General features: G+C 51.1%; 1 protein-coding gene across 4 annotated transcripts in view; it reads right to left on the bottom strand.

Moving 5' to 3' along the window:
• MACF1 (microtubule actin crosslinking factor 1) overlaps positions 1 to 11,466 on the bottom strand; it is a 185,693-nt gene that overhangs the window by 94,858 nt on the left and 79,369 nt on the right. For all 4 annotated transcript variants that reach the window (XM_070764906.1, XM_070764907.1, XM_070764908.1 and 1 more), the window contains exons 24-35: positions 11,401 to 11,466; positions 10,543 to 10,712; positions 8,543 to 8,721; positions 7,263 to 7,401; positions 5,994 to 6,187; positions 5,691 to 5,853; positions 5,281 to 5,364; positions 4,744 to 4,851; positions 4,026 to 4,124; positions 3,263 to 3,418; positions 3,033 to 3,121; positions 1,625 to 1,760 (exon numbers count right to left, since the gene is read on the bottom strand). The exon at positions 11,401 to 11,466 is cut by the window's right edge and continues 118 nt beyond it. In XM_070764906.1, the coding sequence (XP_070621007.1) occupies positions 1,625 to 1,760; positions 3,033 to 3,121; positions 3,263 to 3,418; positions 4,026 to 4,124; positions 4,744 to 4,851; positions 5,281 to 5,364; positions 5,691 to 5,853; positions 5,994 to 6,187; positions 7,263 to 7,401; positions 8,543 to 8,721; positions 10,543 to 10,712; positions 11,401 to 11,466 (1,583 nt within the window). The remainder of the gene's footprint in view (positions 1 to 1,624; positions 1,761 to 3,032; positions 3,122 to 3,262; positions 3,419 to 4,025; positions 4,125 to 4,743; positions 4,852 to 5,280; positions 5,365 to 5,690; positions 5,854 to 5,993; positions 6,188 to 7,262; positions 7,402 to 8,542; positions 8,722 to 10,542; positions 10,713 to 11,400) is intronic.

Genomic DNA, 11,466 nt, shown 5'->3' with positions numbered 1-11,466 from the left:
AACAGAGAATTGTAAACAAGGGTGGTAGTTATTCTGAATAGTAAATAAACACGGAACAGAGAACAACAGGGACACATCATCATGCTCAATGCAGAGGCTTCCGCCAGTTCTGGTGTTTCGGATGTGCAGCTCTGTCTGCTCCACCCGTTGCCTTAAAACCTGAACAATCTTTTTGTCCCCCCAAAAGTTGGAGGTTTTCCACAAGCAGAAATGTTTCAGGGGTCCCATGCAGCCGTGAAGCACCCAAACCGAAAGTCAGCGCTTCATGCTTAATCCCTGGTGAAACTGAAAAATACCTGTTGGATTCCTCTCCCCCCCTCCCCCCATTTCCCCAGAACGTGTTCCACATCAGGCATCCAGAATTATAAAGGGATGCTAGTCCCTAAGAGGGATCACAGTGGACACGAAGAAATAAGCAGGTTTTTCTAGGCTGGGACAAAAGAGAATTTAGCCAAGGACCCCCAAATTCAGTGATTGCAATACTTGGAGAAGACCCCTGGGAGGATTTTCTGGGGGCATCTGCTGTGGTGCTATGACTTGAAACTGCACCCCTTTCTCTGCAGGGGGGGTGCCTAAATGAACAGAGTGACATCTATCCGTCTGGCTGTTTTGGTTTGCAATGCTTCAGAGCAGAGGGATCCTGTAAGCATTAAAACACAATTCCACACAGATATGCAGGTGGCATTGGACACATGAATATCACATTTATATACAATGATACACAGGTATATTCAGAGAGGACTCGTGAACAAAGCAGGGACAAAGATGGACAATGGGCCAAGGGCATCAGAAAAGAGGGCAGGAGAACAGGAGATCTGAAGGGAGAAATGCTTTGGCCATTTTTGACCACTGACACACTTCATGATTGCAAAGCATCGCAGGCTGTGGACTGGCCACCAATGGGGTCTTTCCGTGGGCCAACGGGGAGAGAGGAGAAAAAAATCTTTCGGGATTACAAGCGTCAATCCTATGTCAGCCACGTTCTTCACCCTGCTTTGCAGGTCACCTGGCTTATTTCTGGGGTTTTCACCTTTTGTTCTCCCTTTCTTAAATAACCCTCCCCTCCCCCCTGCCCCCTCCCTGTCTCTTCCACCCAGGATCTGCTGAGGGCTCCCACAGGTTGGTCTCTCCCTTGGGTGTCCATCAGCTTTTCTTGATAAGCCTTTCACAACTGTCTGGGAGAAATATTGCTGGAGGAAGCACAAACTAACCATCCTCCCTGAGAAAGAGAGAGAGAGAGAGAGAGAGAGAGAGAGAGAGAGAGAGAAAGAAAGAAAGAAAGAAAGAAAGAAGGGGGAAGGAAGGAAGGAGGGAGGGAGGGAAGGAAGGAAGGAAGGAAGGAAGGAAGGAAGGAAGGAAGGAAGGAAGGAAGGAAGGAAGGAAGGAAGGAAGGAAGGAAGAGCCCTTCAGGGGCCAGGCCTAGTCTACCGTCTACTAACCGTTAGCTGCTCTAAGAAACCTTCTCAGCCTGGTTCCGTCCTCCCTACAGACTGAGAATTTTCTCCTGGTGCCTCTATGAACTTTCAGAGTTTTTCAGGGTGTCCCTAAGCCCAGACCTTCCCTTCTACCCCAGGGGAGAGAAGGCCACAGGTGTGGAAGACAAAGGGAGTGGCGAAAGAGCTACCTGGTGCGCCATCTCCTGGGCCATGTGTCTCTGCAGCTGCTGCAGCTGTTCCGTGGAGTCGCAGCAGAGCTGGTGGTAAGTCTCCTTGAGGGCATCCAGCTGGACCGAGATCTGCGCCTTCTCCTGGTCAGAAAGCCTGCAGCATGGGAGGAAAGGCAGCTTGGGACAGGGAAAAACAGCCAGTGGGCAGCAGCCAACAGTCATCCTGGCCAAAGCCTTTGCACATCGGTGAGCCACACTTCTCCGAGGCCTCAGATGTGAATGGTGGGTGGCTACTATAACTACGGTACTCTATGATAGCAGGAATAAGTGACAATATGTGTTTATTTAATAGGTCAATATTGATACCACTTCCTATATCCAAGACATGACTGGGATGCAGGGAGATGGAGTAACTTGCTAAGGCAGCAATGCCCGGCCTTTTTCTTCAACTGTCCACTACCACCACGGTCTTCTGGAGGCGCCCAAATGGAATAAAAACCCTTTAGAAACGGTAGGATAAAACAGAAGGCCAGGCCAGGGTTCCCTTCACAACCCCCTTCTTCCACTCCCCAATTACTACATAAGTAGAGTGTAAAAAATGTACAATATGCATATCTCTTTTGTCTTTCTGTATTTGGTTTTTATTGTACAGTATATATTTAATAAATTTATTTTCAAAAAAAAAAAAAAAAGGCCAGGCCAGGGTCCCATGTGGCTCTTGTGTGTGTGGGCTGCATCAGTGCAAACGCCACTGTGCCTTGTTTTGCCAGCCATGCCGATGTCCCGAAGAGGCCTTAAGAATGGGGGGGGGGGGCGCTGAAGCCCCCGGTGCCTCTCTCTACCTCAGGGTCTTTTTAGGGGTTTCTTTTTCCTGGGCAGAAATTATTAGATTTATATGCAGCCCCTCTCCGAAGACTCAGGGCAACTGACAACATGTAAAAAGGGTAATAAACATCCAGATACAGTTAACATTAGATTAAAAGTCACATTGAAAAGGTTACATTGAAAAAACTAAAAACCCGATTAAAACACATGCATATCCATCCAGACAAACCCACTGTACATTCACTGGCGAGGGGGCAGAATCTAAGGAGCCCAAGCTTGGGGGCAGAGGTCAGTTTTTAGACTCTTTCGAAGGCAAGGAGGGGGGAGGGCAGTACCCATCTCCGGGGGGAGGGGGGGCTGAAATGGCCCATTACCCAACGGGGTCTCATTCCGTGACCTTTCTGCAGAGATATAAAGTCAGGTTCCCTTCATCTAATTCCTTTCCCAGACAAAGGTCAGAATCACGAGATTTCTACTACAAATGCAAATAATTTGTACAATTTGGTGACTGGGGAAAGTTCCATTAAAACTTATTCTGGCGTCTGCTTTTCAGGCTTGCAGTAATCCAACTTTCCAAATGTGTGTTATTTTCCCAACTTACTTGTTGTCATGTTTTGCAAGAAATATTTGAGCAGTTTTTATAGCTTCTGAGACTTCCTCCTTCTTTGCAGCCAGTTCTTCATTCAAGCCCTGAGAGGGAGACAGAGGGACCTTCAAGTGATACATTTGCCCCCCAAGAATGAGAAGCTCAGAGGGAGGTGGAGAGCACGGGAGACATCACTTAAGCGGCCCACGATGAGAAAGAGGGGTTCAAGGCAAGGGAGGAGTCACCTGCTGCTCCACAATGGACTTCTCAAGGTCTCCCAGCATTTTCCTCTTGGTGGGGCAGATGCTGCTGGACGGTGGGCTCTGCTTGAAGCTGGTCACCCAGCCCAGGAGTCCTTTCACCTTGTCCAGGTGTTCCTGCTTCTCTTCCTCTACCACTTTCTGCAAAAAAATGATATCAGACAACATATACACACCAAAGCCACCGCTAGCCACCATGGGTGCATAGCACAGGCATAACAGTGTCAAACTACATGGGACCAGTGAGCCAGAACCCTCTTCTAAGGCGAGTGGATATAGACCTGCCTGGGGGCTTCCCAGGGTGTAAGGAGAAGGGCTGGGGGGCAGGGGGGGCACAGAACATTGCTGGAACTGAAATGAACTCAGGGGGCCGGAGGGAATGACCAGGCCCAGGTCCTCTGCGGTGTGTCAGGAAAGGTGAAACAAGGCACAAAGATCACACGAAAGTAGAAGTCTTTGAATGCCAAGAGGGAACAGTTCTGCTGAGATCCGTTGTCTTGGCTGTGAAGTTGACCAGCCTGGGGGGGGGGGGGGAGGCAGAGCGGGGTCCTCCCCTTGTGGCACCAGAGGAGGAGCTCAGACCTCCCTTTAGCCAGAACTGCTGACTGCAGAATGTCTCCAAGACCCTTCGCTCTGATGCCCCCCTGAGGGGGCTGCCCAACTTCTCCTGGGCTCATGAGACAAAGGCTCCAGGGGGCCCAACTGGATTCACCAGGCAAACACCAGAGGACACAAATTCTGCCCTTACTTCTTCCTCTTCCAGGCGCCGGAGAGCATCGCTTATGTACTTCACATGTTGTGTAGTCAATGTGACCAAGGCTGTGTAGTGTGTCCGTAAATCCATGAACTACAAGGTACGAGAAGCACAAAGAACACACCCGTTAAAGCCAGCAACAACGAAGCGTAAAGTAAAATGCTTCTCATTTACAGAAAGCAAAAGACACAGGAGACCCCCCCCCCCAAAAGAAAGATACTCCTCCTCCCCACAAGAAGGAAGACAAAGGAAGGCAAAGGGGGGGGGGCTCACAACCAATCTCAGGGAGGAGGCAGGCAGTTCTTAAGTTAGGGGGTGAGAAGAACTGTGGTCTGCCTGACTCGTTGGACCCTCGGGATGAAAGGGGGGAATCCCTGCACCTGGGACCCTCCAGAGGTGGCAGAGAGCGTCCTCACGCTCCCCCCATTAGAAGGGGAGTCGGCGGCTCAGTGTTGAAGAGCGCCACTTAACAACGTCCAGCGTTTTGACTAAGCGCACAAGCCAAGCGTTTGTACCCTTGCGCAAGGCTTGGGAGACCAACGCCCCGACTGGCTTTCTTGGGTGATTGTTATCAATGGTTTATTCTCCAAAGGCAAAAGTTAATCTGATGGGAAAAGGAAGTTGTTTGTAGGAGCAACGCTAAGAGCCGAGGCTCCCCTGCCCCCCAGGCCCTGCAGAGGGAAACCCAGGGCCCGCAGGGGCCACCACTCACCTCCTGTGTGACCGCGTCGGAGGAGGAGAGGACACGCCGGCGCTTCACGGGGGACTTCTGCTGAGATTCCACAAAGGCCCGGTAGGTCATCAGCTGCAACTCATACTCCTGAGAGGGCAAAAGGACCAGAGGGATTCCGCTGCTGCAGGGCGATTCTCCACGCATGGCTAACAGGCCCTGATGCTCTTTCTCCCCAAAGTGAACTACCATCACCCTCCTCCTCTCCCAAAGCAAACTCAGCCCCACACGACTTCTACGCCCACTCTGGAGCAGCTACTGGACGTAGCCCAGGCATGGAAACCCAGGCATGTTTATAAGGCACTAAAAATATCCCCTTTTGATTGGCCAGACTGAGACATCTCTGTCTGGGGGTCAGTAAGAGGGGAGACACTGGAGAGGTTGGGAAGGTTTTAGTAAGGTTGTGAGTTTTATGGGCTGTGCTTTTGCTGAGGGTAAGTGTTGCCTAGTAGGTGTCGTTGTCTGTCTTTATCCCTTGTGTAGGGCTCCTTCTTTGCACAACTGGAGGGACTATGTTACCTTGACAGAGGTGGAATATTGCTGAGACAGCGTCTGACATTGGTCCAGGTTGCCTTGATTGGCTTCTATTTCAGCAAACAGGGCCTTGCATTCAACACAAAAGCCAAAGTCAAAATCACAATTACAAGCGAGAGGCTCTTCTGCCTTTCAAAATAACTTCGTGTTTTTAAATCCATGTTTTGGGGCAGGGAGATATTTCCCCCCTCCTCTCCAATAATCCTATTAAGCCGTGACTGGTGTTTTCAGACTCTCTTGGGGAAGACACAACCTTTCCCTCTCAATTCACAGCGCTTATTCCGAAGGAGATAAGGGCTGGGCAGCTGCGTTGGACCCAAAGGCCACTGTGCCTAGCATGGAGCTGAGACTGAAATAGAAAGGACCTTCTCGCCTCTCTCCACCCTCCTCCTTACCATCTGCTGACTGAGCTGCTCCGAGAGCACCCGGCTGTCCTCTGCTTGCCCAGGCTTCATCCGCTCCTGCTGGACCGTGGTCTGCTCAATCCACCGGACAAGGGCCCCGTGACAGTCCCGATAGTCCCGGAGAACGTCCTCAATATTCTCCAGCTCGGATTTTCTGCCAAGAAACGGAGGGAAGGAAGCAGAGGAAAGGAGAAAGCGCATAAAAGAGGCTTCAACCACGGCGCCCTGAGAGCAGGAGAGAGAAAAACTTTGCAGGGGGGGCTCTGAAAAGGCTCCACGCAGCCCCTTCCTCACCGCGTCTCCATCTGCAGGCTGACCCTTTGCCAGCGGTCCCACAGCTGCGCCCGCTTCTCCTGGTAGTGGTCCAGGTCCAGGCTGCGCTCCTGCTTCAAGCGGTACAGCTGGTCCGCTGCCCCCTTGGCTCTCGCCAGGTCGTCCTCCAAGGTGGCAAAGACGGCGGTCTTGGTGTTGACCTCACTAATCCAGTGCTGGAACATGGTAACGACACAAAAGAAGGACAAGGAGCAAACGTTACCACTGAACGAGGAACGGACAAGCGGTTTCCCCAGAGAGGGACAGTGGCCACTTGCTGGTGGCTTCGTTCTCAGCCAGTGCCTGCTCCTTTTGCCACAGGGGGGGAGGGGGGGGTTCTGCTCCAAATCTTGCTCGGCTTTTCTGTCTCAACAATCGGCACACCTTCATGTGTCGCTCCAGAGGGCCTGACGTCCAGGGCTTCCTCGTAAGAATGAGGCTCCAGCCCCCTGTCAACCAAGCCCACAAGCCTTTGGATGCTCGGCCAAGAGACCCGGAGGCCACCCAGGTCCTCAGCCACGCCAGCTGCCCCAGCCGACTTGCCATGCGCTGAAGGTTCAGAAGGGGAGGATGGTCCTTCACAGAGTGACCAGGGCAGCCACCTGCTCAGTTACCGAACCTTCTGCAGGTGAACAGATTTTTCACCAACAGGTAGGTACAACCTGGTTCCAAAGTTCTGACTCGGCCCTCGGGTGACCACATTTTGCCCACACAGCAGCCATCCTGGATCTATGGCCATTTGCAGCCTGGCACGGTCACATGACCACAATTGATGACATTTCTGCTGAAAACTCACTCACTTCCAGTTTTTGAGAAAAATGTCCCCTGGTGACCCCCATGGAGACATTTAAGACCACGTGATTTATTTAACAACCTCTGCAAAGTATAAAATTGGGCTGATCGTGGAATGAACTGTTTTGTGATTGTCATTACTTAGGATAATCATCAGCAAGGTCCATTATGATTGTGGGTCAAGGACCCTGTGTCCAAGTCAGCTTCTTTCTCGGAAACTCATGTTCCCAAAACATGAACCTTGCCACGGCTCATCCTTTCAGCCAGAAGCCAAGATGGCCACGCAAGCCAACTGGATACAGGTACATGGTTATGCGCAAGGGGGTTTGCCTCCCACACTGGGGGCCAAGGAGAGGAAGACCAGGGAAGACGTGGGACCAACTCGGGCAGCCCAGAGGGCTGGAGGGGCCACTGGCACTGATTTGCGGCCTTGTGCAAGAGCCTCTCAGGACGACCAACCTGCAAGGAGACTCGGTGGGACTGAATGGCGACGACGTCTGCAGGCACCGCTTCCTCTTGACTCAGTTTCCCCTCGTAGCCTTTGACCAAGGATTCCGCTCCTTGCGTGTTCTGAATGATGACGTCCACCATCTTGAGCCTGGCGGGGGCAGAGAGAGAGAGAAGGGAAAGGTCACTCCCTGATCCAGAGACCATCCAGGCCAGGGCGACATTGTCCCCTTCCCTTCACCCCCTTCTTGCCCATGGCCACATCTGGGAACTGCTGGCAGCCCTTGGAGGTGGGCCAGCTCACAAAAAGGACACTGGGGAGATTCCAGAAATGCAACCACTTTATTGTTGTAGAATCATCTATTGCCAGAGTTTCGAAACCTTTCCCCAAAGGCCTCGCTCCCCATGTGTCCCCCCTTCCCCTTTCAAAGGCAGGACTCAAATCCCTCTGCAACACCAGGCTACGCACCACAGCCCAGCAGAGAAGGCTACAGCGCTGGGCCCATCAGTCTTAGGAGGTCAATAAACGTTTCACAAACACCATACAATAACTATTAGGTCACTGCCTATTTTGTAAAAAGCGGTCTGAGTGTTGGCACCCTACGGCAGGCGAGGGCAGGGGAGGGACAGAAAAACTGGCCACAGCAAATTGCCTGCCCGATGTATAGCTCTGTGCAGACGACGGGTCCCAGTCCAAAGGAATCTGAGACTGATGCCCAACGAATGCGCAGCGCAAGGGGAGTCTAGCCAGCACCCAGGCCTCTCTCTACATTTGTGTGCATGACAAGATATTTATTTTGTGTATCAGAAAGAGGGGGACACGTTCTGTATGTTTTTTTTAAACAGATAACATGACTCTTCATGTTGGGCTGGTTATGCAAATGCTGCCCATCGTTTGCAGTGCATCCAGGGCTCCAGGAATAACTGCAGGGCATCCTGAAAAATGAGTGACAATCGAATGCATTTATTGTTAATAAAGCAAAGCCGAGAAGCAATTCTCTCTTCTTCGACAGCTGTTGCCTTTCTAGAAATTGGATTCAAGAGAATGAAACTCTCTTTGATTGTACGAACCCGTCAGCAGGGCACCCAACAATCAAACAGATCCCTCTACATGCCACATTTTATTTGCAGGCAGAGCAAATCTACTAGGAATCCTCTCTTTTTAACAGGACAAACACCCCAAGCGAGAGGGATGAAGAGTGTCCGGTGTCCTGCCACTTGCCAACTTTCTCCCATAAGCCAACGTCCTAGTTCCCCTTTGGGAGTCAACAGGGGGAATGGCGGCCACTCACTTGTCCAGGTAGACGGCAGAGAGCCCATAGACCTGGTCCATCTTTTCCACCAGCAGGTCCAGCTCAGACCGGAGCTGTGGGGTGCTTGACCCCGTGGGGGACTTGTGCAGGAAAAGGCTGCATCTCTCGGCCAGTTGGTCCAGGTCGACCCTCAAGTGATGCAAATCTCCCTTCAGGCGCTGCAGACACAACCACAAACTGTGAGCACAAGCACAACCCCAAAGCCTCCTCTGCGACTAGAGGTCGGGCCAAGAGGCCTCGTCCAAGCTCCCCCACAGCCACATGTCTGGAGATGAAGCATTTAAGGAAGGGTCTTTTGGGAAGACTCTGCATCCCTGGTCTCAATCCATACAGAACCTGTGTCTCCTATGCCACCAGACTTTTTTCTTCCCCCAGTCTGGATTATGATAGTGATTTGACATTTTCTTTAAACATATGAATATAACAACAACAACAGAGTTGGAAGGGACCGTGGAGGTCTTCTAGTCCACCCCCCTGCCTGGGCAGGAGACCCTACATCGCTTCAGACAGATGGTTATCCAACATCTGCTTAAAAACTTCCAGTGTTGGAGCATTCACAACTTCAGGAAGCAACTTCTGTTCCACTGATGAATTGTTCTAACTGTCAGGAAATTTCTCCTGAGTTCTAAGTTGCTTCTCTCCTTGTTTAGTTTCCACCCACTACTTCTTGTTCTACCCTCAGGTGCTTTGGAGAATACCTTGACTCTTTCTTCTTGATGGCAACCCCTGAGATATTGGAAGACTGCTCTCCTGTCTCCCCTGGTCCTTCTCTTCATTAAACCAGCCCTGCCCAGTTCCTGCAACCGTTCTATGTATGTTTTAGCCTCCAGTCCCCTAGTCCTCTTTGTGGCTCTTCTCTGCACACTTTCTAGAGTCTCAACCTCCTTTTTACATTGTGGTGACCAGAACTGAATGCAGGATTCCAGGTGTGGCCTTAGCCAGGCCTTATAAAGTGGAATTAACATGTTCAATCTATGTTAGCAAGATACTATTTACTAACGTTTGGGAAAGAAAGACGGTTGGAAAATAAGCCTAATAACAAGAGCAATCTCTCCCTGAGGTTTAGAAAGGCCGGCTGAGCATTTCAAGCAAACCCATGAAAACAAAATGATGCATCAAAGCAATGAACTGTTTCACTTTGAGTTTCTCATAGAAAGCTGCAGCTCAGGCAAAGGTTCTGAGTGAATTTGCTTCTTCCAATTGGCAAAGATGAAGAAGAAGCAGCACAAAGAACTGAAGGGCATTGTGGTTCTGGGTCTCCCACAGAACCTGCTGCTGGGATGGGCAGGAAGTTGGGAAACAAAACAGGGATTCATTTTGTGAGGGACAGGTACAAGGTTCCCTCTTCAATTCCACCCGACAGCAGCACAGTCTGCGGCCTCTGGACTTCCCAACCGTGGCAACTTGGAGATATTTGGACTTCAACTCCCAGAATCCCCCAGCCAGCATTTAGATTAGAGTTAGAATTAGGAGATTAGAATTGCCCCCACCCTCCCTGCCTTTCGTAAGCTCCTTAAAACCCACCTCTGCCATCAGGCATGGGGGAACTGAGATATTCTTTCCCCCTGGGCATTTACAATTTATGCATGGTATGTTTGTATGGATGTTTAGTTTTACAAATAAGGGTTTTTTAGTTGTTTTTAGTATTGGATTTACATGATATTTTTTATTATTGTTGTTAGCCACCCCGAGTCTACGGAGAGGGGCGGCATACAAATCAAATCAAATCAATCAATCAATCAATCAATCAATCAATCAATCAACCAACCAACCAACCAACCAACCAACCAACCAACCAACCAACCAACCAACCAACCAACCAACCAATCAATCAATAAATATGTTGGCTGGGGGATTCTGGGAGTTGAAGTCCAACTATCTCCCAGTTGCCAAGGTTGGGAAACGCTGCTCTAAAGAGAAGGCAGCCTGGGAAATTACTAAAGCACCCCCCCACCCCCCACCCCCCTGGGCATGCCCACCTCCTGCTCGGCCACTCGGAAGGTGTTTTCCTGCAGAGCATCCCCGTCGGTCCTGGTGCTGCTGGGGGTCCGGATGGTGCCCACCAGCCGCTGCTCACACTCCTCCAGGTGAAGGCGGATGTTCTTGAGCTCAGAGAGGAAAGTCCGGGACGCCGTCTCATCTTTGTCCTCTGCTCACGGAGAAAAGAAGGGGACGTTCAGTGGGAACTCAAGGATTCCACAGACCCATGGCAGCCTGTCTGGTTTCAAGGCGCAGCTTCCACAGACTTGGAGTCACCCCCCACCATCTCTGGCTAAAAGAGCTGAGAAGAGCCAAGCTGGGAACATGACTGCGGATGGCGGGAAGTAGAGCTGAGTGGGAACCTGGAGCCCCAGGAGGGACCCCTTGATTGCAGAGCCCACGGCCTCCGGTCACCGGGGAACCTTCACAAACCCCTTAAAGCAGCAGCCAAGCCCACCAGGACCGTTCTCTGCCGGAGACACAGGAGCCCCCTGAACTGGGCCGCCTGCTGTGAGCTGTCCCGCCCTGCAGGAGAGTCGCTGGGTGAGGGCAGAATGAACCTGGACAGGTGGCAGGGAAGCCTCACATAATGTTTGAACTGTGGGCTCCTTATTTCTTTGAACTTCCTGCCACGTGTGTCGTTTCTTGCTTTCTACAACACTCGGGGACCTTCACAAATAAACCATGGAAACGACCTCCAATACAATCACCACGATTCCAATGAACTTCAGGTAGCATTCAAAACCAGGCCAACCCACACACACAGATAAAACACAAGGCTACCGGTCAGCCTTAAAGCCTCGGATGTGTTGTGTCCCCAGCTCCGAGGACAGCTCTGGACGGGACGCTAGGCTCACCATTTTCTATGGACTGCAAAAGCCGTTGAAAATTCTCTTTGCACGAATCAACTTCCTCCTCGAGAT

This window comes from Erythrolamprus reginae, chromosome 11 (genome assembly GCF_031021105.1).
Source record: "Erythrolamprus reginae isolate rEryReg1 chromosome 11, rEryReg1.hap1, whole genome shotgun sequence".
NCBI lineage: Eukaryota > Metazoa > Chordata > Lepidosauria > Squamata > Dipsadidae > Erythrolamprus > Erythrolamprus reginae.
The sequence above is the reverse complement of the archived record's forward strand: the minus strand, read 5'-3'. Positions and strand labels throughout refer to the sequence as shown.